The following is a 21,110-nucleotide window of genomic DNA, read 5'->3' as shown; positions in this document are numbered from 1 at the left end:
TAAGGCTTCCAAGTGGCTTTTTAGTTTTCTTTCTTTTCACATAAAGTGGAAGATATAATACTTTACCCTCCTCAAATGAATGTATTCTAGAAGGGCAAAGCATTGTATCCTATGCTTTTATTGAATTGGATCTCAGAACACTCTCCAACAATAATTAATGAACATCGCCTCACTGCTCTTTTTTAATCTAGATAAGCATCAGCAATATTTTACACAGCGGGGAATAGGGAAACACAGGTGTTAAGTGGCTTGCCCAAGGTCACACAGCAAGGCTGTACCACAGCTAGGGATGAAATCAGCTCTCCTTCACAATACACCCATCCGTAAACTTTAAAAAATACTGCTGAAGTAATGCTGCTCCTCCTAATCACAAAGCTGTGTAAGTGCTTACATGCACTTCGTGAACATCTTTAACATCAATGTGAAGAACAGACCCTTCCTTTCCATGCCATGCTCTCCTCAAGTGAGATGCAGGGCTAAGGAGAAGCAGAAGGGCTCGAGAGCAGTCCGACAGGGCTCTCCCATCCCTTTCTTGCACCTAACTGAGCATTTGCCCTGGCCCAGAAGCTACCTAGGCACGCAAAGGGCAGGCCAGAAGAAAATGTGTGTGATAAAATGATACATCACACCACTTCAAAAAATAAGAATTCTGGACTGTATTAATTTTCTCTCACACCATCCTGCAAGTGAGACTCCTTTCTTAAATGTGACACCAATGACCAGAGAGCCCTGAAGGGTCACTGGAAGCCAGGAGGAAATGGCAGAGCTGGGGGCTTCATTCTTGTGTCTACTTCATGGAAATGTAAGAACAATCCATGCCGAAAGAAAAAAAAAAAAAAAAAAAAAAAAACAAAAAAAAAACACTGTCTGTTTGACTTTCTCCCTCCTAGACAGCTTTATGAACTATATTGTTAATATAATGACATAGCTTGTTCAGTTCTTCAATTGCTTGTCACCTGAATGCGGCAGACTTTGTGAGTCCAAAAACAGAGAGAAGGCAGCCAGTAATTACCAGAACCAAACCCACCATCCTACTAGTAGAAGAGCTAGAAAACACAAATTATCAAATATCTATCCATCTATTTCTATATATTCAGTTAAAGAAAAGGGCTACAGACTAATGGCAATATGCTTCTTTTATTATGTCACATCAGAAGTTACCGTGAGCACCAGTTTTAATCAACATTTTCCAAACAGTAAGGAAAGTATGGGGATTCCTCGTGGTCTTTCAATCACATTCTTTGTTAGTGCACCATCCTTGTTACCCAACTAGTACTCTATTGATGGTGGGTGTGTAGAGCAAATTAAATGAAAGAATTTTGTCATAAAAAAGATAAAGCATGGAGGTTTGTTTTATCTGCTTCCCAGCTCCTGACTGGTTTGTGATGCCCAGGTTTATCCTTCTTTACCAGTCCTATGATATCTTTCCACAGTTCCTTAACAATGAGCAAGACTAATTAAGCATCACTTTTAAAATTCATAATCTACTAGGAGGAGAAACTTTTCTGAATATTATGGAATTAATTTTCCAAGTTGGAAAACTGACGGGGTTGAGTTTTCAGCTCATTTGAGTTGGTATAGCTGGAACCAGACTGTAGACGCTGGCATTACTTACCATCATTTACCACAAGCTAAATCTTTATTCACAAGAATAGATCTTCATAAATACAAGGAGTAATGTTCCTCCCGCTATACATCCCCCCCCCCCCCCCCAAAAAAAAAAGACCCTATTGACTGTAACTGAGCTCTTTATGAATAAGGATTACTCACAGGAGCAGAAAGTGCCCAGGGAGACCACTAAATCAAAACACACTCAAAAACACATAGGATTATGTTATAATGAGAAATAGAGACAAAAATCAAAGAGGGCAGCCATTTGGAGGTAGAGAAGAGTGGCAACAGAAATTGAACTGCACTTCCACATTCTCAGCTGTCCACAAGGAATCAGCTTTACCTGTTGCTGGTAGGAAAATCAGATTCTGGCCACACTGTTCCGCCTTGTCCCCTGCAGAAGTCTCCATGTGAGCCATCTCTTCACACGAATATTAGAAGCAGGCATAACTACAAATAGCTACCTTCTGCAGTTTTCTGATGGAAAAGTTTATCTTAATCAGATGTAGAACAAGTGACATGTTGCTGCTCTGTTATTCTGGCTGCTAATATGTCACATCCATTCTCTAGGCATCACACCTAAATGACAAAAGAGGCACACTTCACAATGAGAACAGTCATCCCATAGCCAAACTGGGAAACCTCTGAAATGAGCCATGGCTCTTGCTCTATTTGTGTGTCTGGGTTTTGCACTGATGAAAACAAGGCCATGAAGTAGAAAGCAAGCAATAGAGTCTGGAAGCATATCCAGACTTTCAAGTTATGGGACACTCCCAAGCCCTCCAGTTTAGGTGCAGCTAATGATAATGACCCATAGGTCACGAACATTAACAGAATAAATGTATAACTTATGTCTGATAAAATATTTAATATGAATGTACTAGAAATCCTAATTACATCTGGAGAGTTTAAAATGAGCTTTCCAGATTGGATAGTGGCAATTAACCAGCTGTGACTAGGAACAAAGGGAAAATAGCCTGTACTGAGGAAGGAACAGCAACGGCATTTACGTAATTTACACATACTCTGATTATGTGTAAATCAGGGAAGGGAAGCAGCAAAGCTATTAGCTCCAGATAGGATCATTGGGCATTTGCGTTTATATCCAACCCTTAGTTCGGAGGTGACATACATAGGTGTAGGTGGGAATGAAAGACACCCAGAACCTAAGGAACTAGGTAAATGTCATAACAATAAAAGAAAACAACCGTCTATTTACAAGGTTAAAAGTTTCCCTTCAAGCTGTAACTACACAGACACAATTCTTGTGTTGGTCATATTTTCTTTAAAACAAATGGTGTCTCAGCCATGATTACTTCTCATTTGGATAATTTGGACTATCACTGTTAGTTAGTAAGGGCATACCAAACCTTGGCTGAAAGGGCAGACAGAATGGATCCCTTTACCCATTCTGTGTAAGGAATACTTTTTTTTACCTATCATTGACAGTCCAATGTTTGATTTGAAGCAGTTTGATTTGCAAAATACCGTTTTCAAGAAATTCAAGATCAATAAAGTCATTTTATTCTTTCTTGTTCCCATAGAAAATTTCCGCCTTTGTACCACCTTCAAATACTGTATCATATTCCTTTTATCAACGTATAATGCAAATAGGACACCCTTTATTCTCTGGAGGCTTACACCGCAACAATACACATTAGTTAGAGATGTCGATGTATGTTTTATTACAAAAGTTAAACTAGGCTTTATCCATAATTTTCTAAATCTCATTAAAGGTTCTTCTATATTCCAAATAGGATAAAGTAGCACTTTAAACTTTACAGATCTTTTTCTGCTAGTACAAGGAATCTATTGCCATCTGTAGTTACAGTGTATGACAAAGGGATGCCTTGGGGGTGAGAGTGTTCAAATGCAGATAAGGTGGCCTGCAATGAATCACTGTCCTCTGGAAGAAACTGCCTTGTTAATAAAAGGTCAGAGATCATAGCATCACTATTTCTCCTATTTCTCCAGCAGAAAGAAAAGCAGTGGCTGGATTTTCCTTATCACTTCCTTTTTTTTCTTCTCAAAGTACTTTCAAGTATAGGTTCTTGTTCCTACTGTCTGTTTTCCAGATGAGCAGTGCTTTTTGAGACACCACAGTTGCATAAAATATTTTTAAGTAGGTAGGACTACTATAGAATTGGACTGTACATATGTCAGACTTATTTGCAGGATGTTATTCAATTTCACTTTTGTAACACAAAACCTCCTGTTTTAAAACGAGGCTAATACCAAAAGATGTGCCTTGGAGGACATTACTAATCAGGGATTATCCCCTTGGCCTGTCAGTGATGGCAGGTTTATTCCTCTTGACTAATTCCACTGGATTGTCTGAATGAAAATATAATAACGGAAGTTTCTCTACATAACTTCCCAGTGTATGTATAACAGTCAAGGTTATGTTTCCATTTAAAACTTATTTAGCCTCAAGCCCCAATTCAGCAAAGAACTTCAGATCATGACTAAGCGCTTTGCAGGAACAGCATTTTGGTGGGTGCGTCTTGGCTCAGCAGTCATTTCACAAGCTAAAATTCCAGAAGCACTCATCAGAGGTGGTTAACTCTTCTCATAGACATTTGCATTTGGCCAGAAGTCTGGTCATCTCTCAAATTCCCAGATGTACTTGTATCAGGATAATTTACCTTGTGAAATTTGCTGTTAAAGACTCCAGGGCAGCCATTCTTGTATTTAGACTGAGAATGCAATAAGAGCTCTAGCTAGCCAGGAAACGTTTCCAAACAATATAGGGAATAATTGGTATAACCCTGTTTAAATTTATCGTACACGCTCAAGAAAGACCGTTCCCAGAATAAAACAGTCCAAAACAAATTGACAACCAGGTCCCAGAAATTCTCCTTATTTTTGTTTTAGACAATTATTTATTTATTCAAAATTATTCAAAAGCAGCAGGGCTGCAGAATTCAACCTCATAAATGGAAAACTTCCCTGAGAAACCTTGTTGACTGACAGATGGGAGAGAAGGAGACAGAGCAGTGCTGGGATTCCAGCTGAAACAGCTGGTCACTACTTAATGGATTTTATCAAGAGTGCAGGATTAGATTTCATTAACCTATACAGACACAGTAGGTACAATTCACCTGAGCAGATCAGCACATTTTATACTCTAGCAGGCTTACAAGATTGTTTAAGTGTTGTGTGGGTCTTGTTCCGATATGAATTTCAGTGAAGAAAGGGAAATAATAAAGGAGAATCTTGAAAGGCAGTTTCTCTCACCTGCTTTTCAATTTCCTTGTTGGAAACATATTACATCCCCAGCTCCTCTGACCTCATCCTACCCCTAGAGAAATCTTATGATTTTAAAAGCATCTTTCTAGGCTGGCCATCTATTTATTATGTAAGTAGAGAACATGCTCTATGCAGTATTTGATGCTTCTGATACCTGAGAAGTGCTGCCACAGAAGGCCAGCCTTTCAGTCTAGAAAGAAACTGTAGAAAGAGAGAATCTCCCATTAAAGCATCCTTTGGTCTCAGAACAACTGTCAGATGAATCAACTGGAAAGGTAGCCACAGACCCTTTGAAAGAAAAGAAGGGTTAACACCCTTCTGGGACAGTGTCGTCTTCCCTTCCTCCTCCCCTCCCCCCCCCCTTTTTTTTCCTCAGTGTTCTCCAGTCTTGGGACATTCCTCCTTACATTGATCTGTATCATGTAAGATCTCACAGGCTGAGTCCTTTTACAGTCACAGCTGAATAATGTTACTACAAAATTTTAACAGTATGATTTTGCAAAATCTTCACCGCCTTTGCATAGGTGACCATACTTGTATGACAGACAAAGTTGCACAGTGAAGCCCAATGAAATTCTCCTACACAAAAAACGTTGACTCTGAAATACACAAGTTTTCCATAGAGGGAGATATCCCTGCTACTTTTCTACCTAAAATTTTAGAATATATTTGGAATTCAGAGGAACATGCAATCTACTCGGCACGGAACTCAATTCTCATTTATACAATGCTCCATTTATACCAGTCTGTCAACTTAAAGGACCTTTGGAGTAGGAGTAATTACAGTTATACACACTTCATGGCCCCATTATTCTGACAAAGTGGCATAAGGAAGCTCCGATGCAGAAGAAAATCAGGTCTACTTATTTTTTTAATACAGTGACTTTAATATGGTTGTGTTTTATCTTCAGTTCTGTCTATATATCTCAGTCCTCTCCTCTGCTTTTTTGTGTTATTTCTATTGCTTGATACTACACTCAGTGTTTGTGGAGTATTGCCTCTTCAATAAAATATGAGAACATTAGGGGCGAAGAGTAAGCTCTTAATTCAAGTCACATACTACGTGACAGGGGAATGAAGGCCTGTGTGTTTTGAACTTAGCCATTTTCATCCTTTCAGATGTGTTTGTGGTTCTGCTCTGACTATGGGCCTGTTCTCAGTACTTTATTTATCAACAGCAACTCCATACTCACTGCATGGTGGAGATGTTATTAGCTCAAATCATGTGACATGTAATACTTTTGAACTGTTTTGATTCTCCTTTCTGGCAATATTCCCTGCTTTTGCTTTCCCCACTTTTAGTAACTTGTAAACTACAGGAAAAAGTTAATTTATCCCTTTTAATAACATCTCCCATGAAACAGTCATAGTCCTTGTACTTTATGGGACTTAATTTGTCTTCTGGGTGTTTTAAAATAATCATTTCACCATGATGCATTTTTAGAAGGTTCCATAAAACTGTAAGATGAAATGTGGGTGTTGTGGGACAGGTTGTAGGCAGTCACACCAAGGGATCTAGATATCAAGGATCAAGAAGTTGCCATGTCAGTAGAGTTCTAGGGTCTTCCTGGGGTTTTAGGAATCAGGGGATCTACATAAACATGACATAGATACTAGATCCATGAGTTCTTGGAAAGCCATTGGGAAAACAGTGAAAAGCTCTTCAAAAACTCCTAGAAAGATTCTCCTTCAGTAAAGTACTCAAAAAGCTTAAAATTAAATTTCCCCTAACTGGCCACTAGTGCACCTCCACTAAGTGGTAGAAAGATGATTCTCAAATTGGAGTGCACCCCCACCTCAGTTTACATCACAGCCCCTCCTGGAGGTTCATCTAAGAAGCCCATAAGAGCATAGCTTATGATTATTTTCACAGGAAGTGACCATGAGTCACTTCCAGAAGACAGACCATACACCAAGCATTTTTCAGGGAAATACGGGTCAAAGCAATGGGACTTCCAATTTCAGCAGAGGAAGCGACATTTCATAAAGTAGTATCAGATGACAGCAGGGCCCGGCTGTGCTTTGTACATCAGAGCCTGTCATCCACAGGGACTTGATGCAGGCAGAAGAAATAAAGCAGAGGTGAAAGGACTGTCTCAAACAAGCAGAGCAAAAATGCCATGGAAGCAGAAGGCAGGTCGATTCTGCAAAATTGGGTTATTTCATGAAAAAATTCAGAGTTCTTTTCCCTATTTGCTATTGCTGTCTAAAAAAGAGTAAGTCCCTGTGCTAGAAGCCTATTAGTAGCAACAGCGATTTAAATATCTGTAGGCAACCGGTTTCAGATTCAAGAATGACGGGCATGAATTTTACAAGGCATATTCATAGAAGCATATTTTTGTGATGCAAATATAGTGCATGTGAAAGCTTTGCTCCCTGCAGGATCTACGGTCTCATATCTGACAATTCGGCTAAAGTACCAGGTAATTCATTATCATGCCAGAAAATACTGTAGTTGTGCTCCTCATCTGTAGTGTGGGCAGGTTCTACACCAGTTCTTCCAGTTTTCCCTGTGCAATATTTATCTTCCTGAAAGCGGCCTCAAAGACTGAAAAAGTTATATGCAGATTTAGCTCTGTTAAAGTAAATATAGCAATGTATTTTTTTTACAAGTATATCTTATGCAATAAAAATAACCTCTTTTCCACTCAAATTTGTATGCACAAATCTGCATATGTATATTGAAAAAAAATGAAGTACACATCTATGTACTGTGCTGGAATGTTATCAGACCATTTAGTGTAAGGTAGGAAGATGGGACATTTGATTCAGATTTGTCCTTCTGGAATCGGGGTTTTGATGCTAAGGGGAAAATGGGTGTGAGCTTTAGTAATCACAGCGAGCTAGCTCTGTTACCCAGTAGGATTTAAGCACTTAAATGTCTATATGGACCTGGTTTTTGGTGTGTCATGAACACTGTTTTCATGTCTAAACTGTTTCTAAGCACAGAAAAATCAGTAACAATGGCATTGACTGTAAGCATATCACCATAGCAGTGTGAACTCCTGGTCATTCCTTCTTAGGCTAATAAGAAATGGTAAGGATCACCACGTGTTACCATGTTAATTCTAGAATTTCTTAGTACTCTTAGATCTCCCATTTGGAACAACTTCTGAGAGTCAAGGCTCCTGTGCTCTGCTATACTATTGTAGACATTTATTAGTTTGCAGAATACAGGGCTTAGTTCAAATGATTTGCTACGTTTCAACTTCTTAAAACAAATCCACGAACAAAGAACATGTCACCAATTCTCATTCTAAAGACCATCTACAAGGATGACTTCATAGTTTGCTGAGCCATGCCATGCATGAAACAATAGGCAGGACAAAAGTAAAATAGTAGTGCTAAATTAGAAGCAAAGGATTTGGATGTATGAAACTTACTGAAAAGTGTTTCAATTATGGTTACTAAATCCTCTACTGGAGGGTTTTTTTGTGTGTAACAGGCTAAATATAGAAATGATTCACTTACTGTAACACTACTAACATGTGTGGCCGGAATAAGAACAAGTTACCTCCTTGCTTTGGTTTTTCACTTGTCCTCTTCCTTACTACTTTTGTCACTAAGGTTCAGTTCAGTTTTTACAGTCCTTTCCCCATACTACTGCGATTTCAAAGTAATGCTTGACTACATCCATAAATTACCAACTACTACACATACTGCCAAATCTTGGGTAGACTAACAAGCAAGATTGTGTAACAATGCTTTGCACCTAGGAAAATGATTGAAACAAATAGATGCAACTTAAACTTCTTGGCCAGTTCCCTTTTGTTTTGTCTGAAATGTTCAGCTCAGACGAGGCAGCAGTTTCCAAGCAGAATTTTCAAGGAGAACTATCTGCTAGACATCTTGAAGATATCCCTCCCAACCTTGATGTTTACTTTTGCGCAGATATTTTGATGAAAGGACTTGTCTAGTGATCAACATTCTAAAATGGATTGTTTCTGTATAATAATCAAGTAATTCAGAAAGTTATATATGGTATTGCATATAGCAATGCCACCATAAAGTCTGTGTGCTGTGTCAGATTATCAAGCACCTTGAGAACAACATTCCTGTTAGTTTTATGGTGCATTAAGATTCTTTTTGGAATAAATTAGGTTTATGTAAGTTGGATTGGTTTCTTACAAAGAAAAGAGTAAACAAACTTGACACTTGAAAGGAGATAAAGGAAAGAGAAGAGGAATTTAAATCTTCAAACTAATGGAGATGCAGCATCAGAACAAAAGATGCTATGTGTCCCTAGGAAAGTGATCGTAATAAACGTGGGAGCAGTGCACAAAACAAAATTCAGAGTAAAGAATTAAGGCCTTAATTTGGAGAAGAGTAGAAAGGAGAAGAGGTTGGATGGATATAGCCCTCCCTGCTCACAGTATTACATTTTACATTTTCCTAGGGAACAGGCAAAGCATGCAAAGGTGAGAAAGAACATAAACATTTAAGAAAGTTTAACATGGTTTCACCGTATGAACATAGAAATTTTAATAAACTCATTTATAAATTATGCCTGTAATGCTGCTGTACAATGCATAAAGAAATCTAATTAACCATAGTAAGCCTAGCAGCACTTCCACTGTCAGTCAGAGCTGCACTATATGATGAAATTATTATGTGTGCTATTTGCTCTATACACAAATTAATTGACATTTTGGATGGTTGTTACCATGATCCTTTTACAGATTGCAATTGAAATAAAGAAAAATACACACCAAATGGAATTAAATCTAATTGAATAATGTAATACTAGCCTCAGTCCATTTCCCCCCAATCAAAGATGTAATAGGTTTTATAATACTAATTATTAATGACTTGCAATCTGTAGAACAGATTTTTAACAGTTGAGTTACACTACCCACCAGCCTGTAATTTCCAAATTATCTTTTAATTTACTGGGATTACAGATTTTAATATGTGATGAAGTTTCTTTCCAAAAACTTAACGAACTTAATAAATTTTGGCAATACATGGTTTCTGTATTATACACCTGTAGCTCTCTATTGAGAGATGATTATTTTGTTTCTATTCTGTAGCAGGACAGTTAGAAAGCATAAACATCTCTAAACACAAAGAAAAGTCCAAGAGTTCCAGGAAAAAAAAAAATACAAAGTTTATGTGAGTAAACTATATAAGAAGAGTGGACTGTTGACTCTTGGTTTTGGTAAAGATGACTGTAGAACAGGTGATTGTGATTAAAAAGGAAATAGGAGCAAAGTCCAGAAACAGTTTGGATAGATTAAGTTGAAACAATTAATTAACCTCCACTTCCATGGGCAAGGGCGTGCACGTGACTTACCTAATTATGTAGAAAAACAAGCAGCATGTTCTCCATGTCACATGGTGAGAGACTGCATGAAGCAGGGCTTGGTGACACCAGAAGATGGCAATCCTCAAGCATTTAAACCTCTGAGACTTCCACAGCACCGAGAAGACCTGGGTCTGCAATAATAAATGTCCCTGTTAGAAGCAATTTCCAGCCTGGTGGCAAACACAAGCAAACATGAGTGATCACTGGGTCAGGGCCTAACGGGCCAAAATCTATCCTGACATACCTGATGTTCTTAACAGTTCTGTATGCCTTTTACTCGGCCAAGAGGTCTAGCGTGTGCTGAGCTGAACAAGGATGCTTACATTCAATTGCTTAGTTTTAATCTTATGGTTAAATACTTTGCTGACATATCCTGGGGCACAAGTTAGTCCTTAGGTCTCTGATACTCAGTTTAGCTTACCACTTACCGCCATTCTTATTTTAATGAAGAGGAAATATTTCATCCTATTGTTAGCAAAGTGACCTATGGTATTATCCATGTTTTCTACCAAACATTTTCCAAGTATTTGTTTTTCTCTGTGCAGAGCAGAACTGAAATTCTAGCCTGTATTTGCAACTGACTCATATTAAATGAGGCATTTTGTTTCAGTGATACCAAACACAAGGACAGAACGCAAATTTTGGGACAAAGAATAACTTGTTCATGAAGGAGTTAAAGTGTTCATCAACAGGAGTACTTCAAAAACGTAGGAAACTGTGATCCATCACTTAGCTGTAGGCTTATGTGACATTTACAACAAGCGTGTATATTTTGAGATAGTTGACAATGACATCTTTATGTTTTTGTTATCAAAGCTTCCATTTTACAATCCCCTTTGGTCCTGAGTATTGTTAAAAATGTGCCAGGGTTATGGCTGTTCATACCTTTCCTCTTCTAAGTGGTACAATGATCAGAGAAGAGCAAAGTTTTATGATCCCTTCAAGGTATTTGAAAATGACACTAAATGACGTTTATAAAGATTTCTAAAAGTCAGAACAGTCTTTTTTTTTTTTTTTTTTGAGGTCTCATTCTCACCCTTTGAATTGTGTTAGGCGCCAATTCCTCTACTCTCTTTCTAGAAAAATACAATGCATAAGTTTCACAGTCCTGTAATTTTACTGACAGCACTTGCAGATCAGCCAGCCTGAAAATTTTTTGAGTAACAGCTTTTCTTAGGACTTACATGGTTCTTATCTTCAGACCTTACTGCAAGCATTAGTTGTTAACCTTTTTTTGCATCCTTGTGATGATTATTCCCATTTTACAGAGGAAAATGAAGGGAGACAAAACCAACTGAAAACAAAGCATCAGTACAAGTAATTCTTCCCAGAGTCTGTAAGATTTAGGGGAAGGAGTTACAAGAGGGTTAGTTTCTTCTGAAATGCTGCAAATGAACACAAAATATTGGTTCACACAGCAGCTGAGGAAGTGGCATGCAGACTGCCGCTATTCCAGTCTGTTGACTATAAACTGCAGTTGTGCCGTATGAGATGCTGTGCCTCAGAATGCCTCCTAAAAAAAAAAAAAAAAACAACTGAGACTGAGTGCATAATCTGTTTTAAGCACATGAATAATTCCGTTTGCTGAATTACTTTTGTGATGAAAGTTATCCAGCTGGCAAAAGGCTGAATTGAGACTTAATTTCAAAGGAAGTGTGGTAAAAATCAGAGGGTGAAACCTCCCATTCGTTGTAATGGAACCAAGCTCAGGCCCATAATTGATGCTTTATGGACATTTGCAACATGTGAAAAGTAGCAGGAAACAACATCTAATGTTACGATGATTATATTAATCTCTGCTTTTGCAATGCTCCTATTAACTGTTTTTGCCTAAAAAAATACTGGAGAAGTATTTTCTTGCACAATAAAGATATGTTTAACAAAAACCTTGATTACAAAATGTAAAAAAAATCCAGAAAGAGACAAGAACAATACTACTGTGTTCTTCCTTTTCCCTCTTAATTTCTATTTGTAAATAAATAAATAAAAAAAAAACACAGAAAGCAAAATTGTTACTGCATTAATATATAAAAAATTTTATAATATATTAAAAAAAAAAAAGTGAATAGTAATAGACAATTTTAACAAGGTTGTGTCTCTTTGTCCACATGCACACAAACCTAAATAGCTGCACACAAAGAAGCCAGGGAACATGACTTTTTTTTTTTACTAGATATACATCCTTTAGGTTTAAGCACGGAGCTCAGCAGAGAAAACTTCTAAGTGCAGAGTTCCTGCACTTCTCACTGGTCTGTCATGCAGGAAGCAAGGTACCCTCAGAATTTACCTCTTTCCTTCCAAATGCCCTGGCAGTAGATTTTAGCACAATGGGAGAAATCCCCTGCGAACAGATGCCTTTACTTCCTAGCAGAAACATGAGTTCCCTACTCAATCTGCTCCGAGAGGAGCATAGCCTGAAAATTTACAACATAGCTGCCTTGGCTCACACATATATATATTATTAATTTGATAGCGCAATCACCATTGCTCTATGTGGCATAAGAAATTATATTAAATAGGCACTAGGAGACAATTGACTGTCTGAATCTGTAATAAGGAACCAGTAAGATCCGTATCAGAATCATTTTAAAGATATGTGTTCTTTTCTTTCAGATTGAGATGACAAAGAATCCTCAGTATCAAAAAATATATATTGCTTTTTGATCTTTTAATTAATTCAAACTTGCAAGAGAGAAGGATAGTGGCAGAACAACAGAAAACAAGTTCTCTTTCCCATATCCACTGCAGGTAGCTTTAGAAACAATCAGAAACACAGAGTGACATTCTGAGCTACGTGACAGCAACTTTGCAGCCCTTTTTCCAAACCGAACTTACCTTGAATGTGACAAGTGTGTGGATTCTGGGGCAAGGCACAGCGGTGTGCTAGACCCAGCCCATCAGTGGTTGCAATGCCAAGAGTGCAGCTGAATCAGAGGGGACACAGCATAGGCACCCATACAGGCCAGTAACTGCTGTTTGCCAGATGAACCCTACTGGAACCCGAGGCACTGGGCATAGTTTATATCAGTCCATGCAGTCTGTGAATTCAGTCAAATCCATATGCTGGTTTAAAAGAATACCCCAGCTCATCATCCACCCCTCTTGAACAGACGGCAGTCAGTTACACTCAAAACAACCCCTCATTACCTCTAAACACTGCTCTTTCAGCTTTTCAGTTACTTCTAAAGGCCAGATCAATGATACGCTTCCCAGCTGAAGGAAATAAGAATATTACAAGAACTGTAATCACTGCATCACCTGAAGTCAATTTTATCTGGTGACTGATACTAGTAAAAATAAAAATAATAATAATTAAAAAAGCAGTTTTCCCACTCCTCTTGCCTAGTCAGAAAAACCTACTTCTGTGGGCGCACAGCTGCTAAGTCTCCTAGGAACCTACTGAGGTTTACTGAGGAACTGCAAGACAGCAAGGGGTTTTAAACACTCTTCTGACTAAATTCTCACTTCCAGGAAAACTAAATCACTGCAGTTCACATATGTCTTTTTGAATTAGAAGAATGTTATTTCACAAATACCTGATGTCTTAACACTGTTTATTGGAGTTCAGATACGAAAAAGGAGATTTGGACTGGAAATAAGTCTTTATGATAATGAACAGACTGAGTCACAGGAAAAACACATTGATTGACTTAATAGTTAACTGCCAGTCATTTTCCTCACTCCTTTGTTAGGGGTGTTTTTAACTTCAAATAAATTGCATCATTATCTCTACCAGTAAAATGTAAATTCCATCTCAGTTTTGATAAAGACCATCAATACAAGAAAATAATGACCTTAATGTCCATCGCACTGATGGGTTCTTAGAAGCTGTCTTTTTACAATGATACGTTAAATTTTTTATCAGTTTCCTTAGTGAGGTCAGCACTATTTATAAGCACTGAAGATATTCTCAGAAAATACAAGAAAGCATGGCAGTAACAATATATGGAACAGGAGCACTAGGACTATTTATAGTTACGCTGTCAGCAGCTCACCTATTGCTAGTGGCTTTCTAATGTTAACTCACTTAACACCTGAACCAAGAAGGTACTTTAGCATCTCTGGAAACTGAGGGGGCTAACTAAAAGATGAGAATGAGGCACGTGACTACGAAGACTGTGTTCACATGCAGACAAACAGGGAATTGTCACAGGCCACAGACTGCTGACAAAGATGAAACCCGAGCAAGGCTACAGCAGAACCTTTGAGCCTCATTCTCCTTGGCTGACTTGGACCACCAATGCAACAGGCCCCATGGTGCTGCTGCTTTTGTGGGGAGAAGGGAACACAGTGCATTAGAGAGTGAGCAGTGTTGAAAAAAAAATTGCAAGAGCTGAGGAAGGAAGGCCTGGAAGCTGGCTGAGTTCTGCACTGCCTCCCCACTTGCTGGCTCGTGGTGCTGTATAGCCTCAGAGGAGCTTGGGCACTTGTGAGCTGTTCTTACTCCTGAAGTGGTGAAAGTCAATACCACCTTTCTTACTGCAAATTCTTAACCAGGTCTTACTGAATTCCGTGCTAAATTGCAGCCTGTTTTATAAATGCAAGAAAATGAGATACAGAAAGCTTGTCCAAAGCCCTACAGTCAATGCTGGCACAATCTGGACTGTAAATTATTTCCTAATCCCATACTCATTTCCTAAAATTGGAGTACTTTATAGAGGAAATAAATAAAGACTGAAGGTGCGAGTAGACAAGTGTTGATTCTTATATTAAAAGAACTGTGTGTGCTATTCTTTATTACAGCTTTGAATATTTGTGTAGAATGCATAGATTGTTTTTGGCAGGGTTTTGCAATTTATTATGATATTTTACTGCCTTATCTAAAGTCTTTTGGAAGTTGCACTGAACGACATTCAAATGTACAGCCTAAACACAAAAGTCCTTTTTGTCTTCTACAACCAATTTAGTTAATTGCAATAAAAAACTGCTACTGCAAGTCCAACCTGGAATGTAAGTGGAAATATAGGATAAACTTAAGGAGGAATGGTATCATACTCACATGATTTACAATAGCAAGGCTCAGTGCTATCCCTATGATCATTTATTACAAGGAACCACTTTCATTTTAATAGTGGTCAGGGTCCAGTTCTGTTACACACTCTGGTAAGGTTCCCTAAGCTGGACACTAATTGACTGCTGGTTTGGATGATCTTCAAATCCCCATTTGGATCTAGAGACCCTTGAGCTTTCTTCCACCTGAGTGAACTGCAGCGATAGCCCTTTCTTTGATTTTGATTTAGCATTGATTTTGGTTCGTGCTTACATCCTAGCCTGTTCCCAGTGGCAATTCGGAAGCTGACTCACAAGTTCTTCCATCAACCCTGCCATGGGGCCAGCAACCCCCAGGACAGGGAAAAACAAGTCAGAGCAGGAATTGTTCCAGCTCTGCCAGCTTAATTGCTGGAAACATGCCAGAAGCTTCAGACAACTTCAATAGCAGGCCTTTGCTGATATGACTTACTTTGACAGAAATGAGCCAGGGAGTGCACAGGCAAGCTGCTGCACCACCTCCGTGGGAACCTTCGGCAGCTCGGTAGTGATGAATGGCAGCAACCTCTTCCATCGACACAGCAGGAGCCAGCGGCCAACCCATTTTATTCAGAAGTTGCCCAGCTCAAAACGATTTCTACAACTGATCTTTTCCCATCCAAGCTCATTTTGTGTCAAATGAGTCAAAATGCTGGCTCCTCTGAGAAGGTATGAACCATAGTTTTGTTTTATTGAACTGGAATGTTTTACGTTGGTATGAAAACCTTTAAGCATGTGAATTTTTTGAGTACTTTTTGAACTCTGCTAGCATAGCTGAAACAAAAAGTGTTTCCCTGTAAATCTGGCCTGAAGATACTACTAGGTGTCTGGCTTGTAATTAATATGTTAGGTACTTTTAAACTCTGACAGAAAATCCCAGCCACAGCTTCCAGATAGTAAAATCTTCACAATTAAAATATTTGAACATGGTTCAGAGACTTGTCTAAGAACACTTTATAGTCATCTTTACCTCTAGGCACACGAGTCATCCAATGACTTCAGTACAGCTCAAAGGCTGGCAAGATTAGGTTTAAGAAGTTTAGCCAACTGCACAAATAGGAATGTAAATCAGAAAAATGTAGCAAATACCAAACCCCTTCATTTTAGTGAATTACAGAAGGAGTTTTGAATGGAAAGTCTACTAAAAAAAAAATGCCACAACTATCATTTTTGTCTATTTTGAACTACAAACTACACCAATAAACACAGGAGAGGTATGTTCTGCTCTATAGCACCTTTTCCTCCTCCCCCAAATACACTATACTATATTAAGGCATCTCTCTTGGGACCAAATACACTGTGCCACATTTGGCAGTGAGAGCCTGATCACCGAAGTCTGCAGAAATATTTCAATAGATTTCAGTGGGCTTTGGAATCGGCCCATATTGACATCCATTCAGCTTCACTGAAGGAAGCTTTCCTGTGGAGCTGCCGCAGCCAATGCAGCCATAATGACTTCAAAACCAAGCTTTAAGGCCACTGCCAGTCAAATAACATCAGAGCAAGTGAATGACAGCAGAAGGAACTCATCACTATTCATCTAGATTTTTTTTTTTGAAGTGTTTATTTTCTGAGCTCACTACTGTATTTTCCAGGTGACAAAAACTTTCAACTTGCCTTTCATTCCTCCTAGATTTGCTGGTCTAAGATGAAGACTATTTATTTATCTCAGGCCACTGAAATGAGCATAAGGATTGCATGAGGAGGACAGGATAAACATACCAGACTAGAAGGATGAACGAACATTAATTAGTTGGGATTTCTGGCTATTTGCTAGCAACCAGCATCAAGTATTTATTTATTTATTTCCTGCCATTAAACTCATATTAAAGTTCCATTAACATCAACAGGAATTAAATACAAGCTTGCCGCACAGGATTTTGCATTCTCTCATCACCAGTCGCATTCCTTGCTGGCTTAATGGACAACACACCCTTTTACAACAGGTCATTTCAATACAGACGTTAAAAGAAATGCTAGCCTTTCACATCTACTTCTTGATCCTGCATATTTCTTAGTTGCTTGAGACATTCATTTCCCCACATATGATGCCATAATTTCAAGGGCACTGTTTTAGGAACAAGGGTGACTGTGTAAATATGAACGTAAAAGATAAGGGTCTCTTTGTGTTCTGGATAGGGACGCTCTTACTTGTAAGAAATGAATTGGGAAAATCCGAAAGAGAATTTGCAGCCAGGTCCATGGGAAACGTTCATCACTTAGAGTAAAGGAGTTTAGTGAGCATCAGTGGGGGAGAATTTCCTAAGGCATGGTTAAATATGTCTAGATGAGAGTGACACTCATTCCTTTCATAACGCCAGAGCAGGAGTTGTTAACTTGGCTTTTTAAAAAGGGATAAAAAAGAGTTGTATGCTATTTTACATGATTCTGAAAACACAGAATACTCAACAAACAAGGCCTTGGGTCCAATAATAATTGTTTATTCTGCTTATTGGAGTCTTCATTTGATAATGTGATCCTAAAGGAATGATTCAGAAGGGCTCCCTGCAGTCCTTATTTCATTAACTTTTCAAGAACCAGATGCAAATCATATTTTAACCTCTTTAAAAATCTATACTAGTTTGGTGCTTCTGGACAACTGACTCAGTGCCCAAAGGCATATCTATATTGTGACATCCTTAATAAATGCCTGCTTGCCCACAGTTCCCTAACTCCTATACATTAATTTTACTAAAGAGAGCTAATTCTCTCTTCCTTCAATTTAAGTATTCAAACTAAACCCAGCATTCTGCAATCCCATCAAGGAAAGAAATCCCTCTTGCTACACAGTTCCACTGTTTACTGAAAATCCATAGAACATTATGGAAATTCTTTAAGTTAAGTCATTTGTCCTTATAGCCTTGAATGACAGTTGCTCCTGACCAGCCCCACTTAGCTGGTCTCACTGCTCAGATGATGGCAAATAGTTTGTTAAAACCCTGAGTCCCTTTTAACCCATCAGAAGAGAGAGAGTAAACATCAGCAGAGGCTGCTGCAGTGCAAAGAGCACTTACACTACCTTAAAAACTGGCAAAACGAAAACAGGAATTGACATTAACTACTAAGCACCTGCAGTCCAGTTCTTCCTTTCAAATACTGGTGATTTCGTCCCATCCAGTGTCTTTGAATCACTCAGAGAACCTGATCTACTGCAATAAAATACTGTCAGGATGACTTGAAACCTATGACTCCTACACATTTCTCAGAGCCGATGAAAATAACCCAGGCTGTGGTTTCGTCTCTTGAAGATCCTCTCCTTCCCCATTCAGAGATCCAGGCATTCCCATTTTGCTAGAATCCAGGCAAAGGTGTATTTTACAAGCATGCCCCGGGCTGGAGTGCTGTTTATAAGCCACCCCATGCTCACTGCATTATGCATGCATCCCCCGCTGGAGGATTTGTAATGCGACCTCTGCGTACCTGCCAGGAGCTGGGGGAGCTGTTGGAAGCCCAAAGCAGCTCCCTCCCTCCCCTCCCTCAGCCACCCGGTGCTCACGAAGGCTCCCGCTGTGGAAGCAGAGCCAGGTGCCCCTCCCTGCCCCGAGACGGCATCCCCGGACCCTTCGCGCCCCCGCGTTCAGAGCCTGCCAGGGGCAGCCTCTGCCCCGCAGCTCCCCAGCCCCTTGCCGGTTTCCATCTCCGCAGAAAGGGAAGCCCAACCCCTCCCCGAGCCAGGTGCCCCTTTTTTTTTTTTTTTTTTTTTTTTTTTGAGGGGGGGGAATAATAATAAAAAAATGGATCCGCATTTAAACCAAAGTGAGCAGCAGCTCTTAGAACATCCCTGGGAAGCCGGACAGCCGATGCGACCTGGAACCTTCCTCCTTTTGTGTGTCCCCCACCCTCCGGCCGTAGCAGCCCGGTGCCCGCCGCAGCCCCCCCCCCGCCCTGGCACCGCCTCCTCCGAGCCCCGCGCTCGCCGCCGCCCCCAGCCCGTGCGCGTCGCCGCGCCGAGCCCCCGCCGTGCCCGGCGCTGCCGCCCCGCGGCATCCCGCAGCGCGCTCCCGGCCGGGGGGCGATGGGCGATAGTCGGCGATAGGGCCGGGGGGGGGGCGGCCGGCCCCTGTACCTCCGCGCTGCTCGAGGGGGCGGGCGGGGGGCGGCTGCGGCAAAGCGGCTCCGAGCCTGCCCTCGATTCGCTTGTGGGACCGCGGGCAGCAGGGGCGCAGCGGGCGAGCTGAGCGAGCTAACCGGCGGGAGGATTTGGGGTAAGTAAGAGGTTGCTCCCCCCGAGGGGACGCTGTTATTTCGGGCCGGGGAGCGGGGCCGTGCCTCTGCAGAAGCGCGGCGGGTGCGGGATGCGCTCAGCCGCGCTGCAGCGCCAGCACTTCGCCAACTCCCGGCTGTCCGCTCCGCCTGCCTCCTCAGCGCCAAACCCTCCCGAAGTTTGCGATTTTCTGGCGTTCTCTCCTTTTCCTCCTTGTTTAAACAAGTTTGAAAATATCGCCAGCCTCAGCGGAGCCGGCCGGCGCTGCGCACCAGTCCCCGCTGCTCACAGCAGCCCCCGCTGGGGCAGCTCGGAGCCGCCAGGAGGGGCAGAGCCGATGTAACCCCCCCCCCCCCTCCCCCAGACCCACCGGGACGAGCGGGGGCGACCCGGGGGGGGACCCAGGACCGGGTGCGGGGCCAGCCCAGGCGGGGAAGGGCAGCCCCGTGCGCGGGGCAAGCCCGACCCCTGCAGTCGGGCGGCGGAAAGCCGCCTGGGCTCGCTGGGACTGCAGAAAAAGCCCGGCAGGGCTGGAGCCGAGCCGGCTGCCGCTCCGGGCTGCCCTCCCCGGGCACTAGGGGCGGGAGAAGGCGTTGCAGCGGGTATTAATCTTTTTCCGCTCGTTTTGTAGCAGCCGGAGAGGAAAGCCCTCTCCCTCCGCCGCCTCCCTGCCCCGGGCATGTTGGCAGCGCCCCGCTGAGCCGTGCGGAGTTTGGGGTAACTCGCGTCTGACCGCCCTGGAATAGAGACACTCTCCGGACCGGATCGGTTGGGGTTTGTGGTCTATGTCTTGTTGGGAAATCTGGTGGATTTTTTACTCGCTCGTGGAGGAAGAGCCCTGTGCTGGCGGTCGGCTTCGTGCTCTTTTTTGGAGGGCGAAGGAAGGGAAGGGATCTCGCTTGAGCCGTACAGAGAGAGAGCTCGGACATGTGTTGTCAGCACATCTGGGGAATACAGGCTGCAAGTCCGAAAGGAAAATTGCTGGGATCGTTCAAACTGCGATACTGATCTTTGTTATTTTTTTTCGCCGAGGGATGCACTTGGCATGAGAATCGGAGGATGGAAATTGTTTGGGAGGTGCTTTTTCTTCTGCAAGCGAATTTCATCGTCTGCATTTCAGGTACGGAACCGGCATCGAAAGGGCGGGCATGGGGGAGAAATACCCTTCAGGGTTCCCAGGGCTTCCCTTAGCAAGGGGCAAGAGGTACGGCTACATCCAAGTCAAAATAGTAGTCAAAAAATGCATGAACAACATATCATGTGTGGAACGTGACAGAAATCCCCAACTGTAATGCCCCCCTTAATTTCGCTACCTGTTTCGTGATTATGATATGTTGGTTGCAAGAAATAGCCACGGTGTACTGGTTAAGGAGATGCTTAAAATTCCTAATATGCTAATGGCTGTGATAATTAATCCCACCATCGCAGTAATCTCCGAATTTCATAGTTCCTGAAGTTCTTAAACTCAGCTATCTGTGGATCTTACAAGGTTTGCGGTTCATTGGCAGACTTGTCATGTTCTGCTGCCACAGTTCAGGGACTGCAAAGGGAGGAATGATACTAACGAACGTGTCTCTGCTTTTAAACGGGAGCTTTACTGTGCCTATGCTCTTAAAATGATATTTTTTTTTATAACCCCATCCAAAGAATGCCTTGGGGGCTGGGATTCTAGCTTTAGGCTTCTCGTTTTAAGCTTGAAATGCTCACTCTCTC

At 41.3% G+C, this 21,110-nt stretch overlaps 1 protein-coding gene and 1 long non-coding RNA gene across 4 annotated transcripts in view; one reads left to right on the top strand and one right to left on the bottom strand.

The window, feature by feature from the left end:
• LOC118175737 overlaps positions 1–13,364 on the bottom strand; it is a 38,937-nt gene extending 25,573 nt beyond the window's left edge. For both annotated transcript variants that reach the window (XR_004755102.1, XR_004755101.1), the window contains exons 1-3: positions 13,313–13,364; positions 10,154–10,296; positions 1,955–2,190 (exon numbers count right to left, since the gene is read on the bottom strand). This is a non-coding gene — a long non-coding RNA (uncharacterized LOC118175737). The remainder of the gene's footprint in view (positions 1–1,954; positions 2,191–10,153; positions 10,297–13,312) is intronic.
• A 5,856-nt stretch (positions 13,365–19,220) lies between these two features.
• Positions 19,221–21,110, top strand: part of CA10 (carbonic anhydrase 10) — a 199,467-nt gene continuing 197,577 nt past the window's right edge. Inside the window, exons 1-3 of one of the 2 annotated variants that reach the window (XM_035342234.1) lie at positions 19,221–19,398; positions 20,029–20,171; positions 20,430–20,517. In XM_035342234.1, coding sequence (XP_035198125.1) covers positions 20,457–20,517 — 61 coding nt within the window. In that variant the 5' untranslated portion in view covers positions 19,221–19,398; positions 20,029–20,171; positions 20,430–20,456. Of the gene's footprint in view, positions 19,399–20,028; positions 20,518–21,110 lie in introns of both variants that reach the window. The other variant, XM_035342233.1, reaches the window with a different exon arrangement.

The sequence above is a fragment of the Oxyura jamaicensis genome, chromosome 18 (assembly GCF_011077185.1).
Source record: "Oxyura jamaicensis isolate SHBP4307 breed ruddy duck chromosome 18, BPBGC_Ojam_1.0, whole genome shotgun sequence".
NCBI classification, from domain to species: domain Eukaryota; kingdom Metazoa; phylum Chordata; class Aves; order Anseriformes; family Anatidae; genus Oxyura; species Oxyura jamaicensis.
Note: the sequence above shows the minus strand (reverse complement) of the source record. Positions and strands in the feature narration are given on the sequence as shown.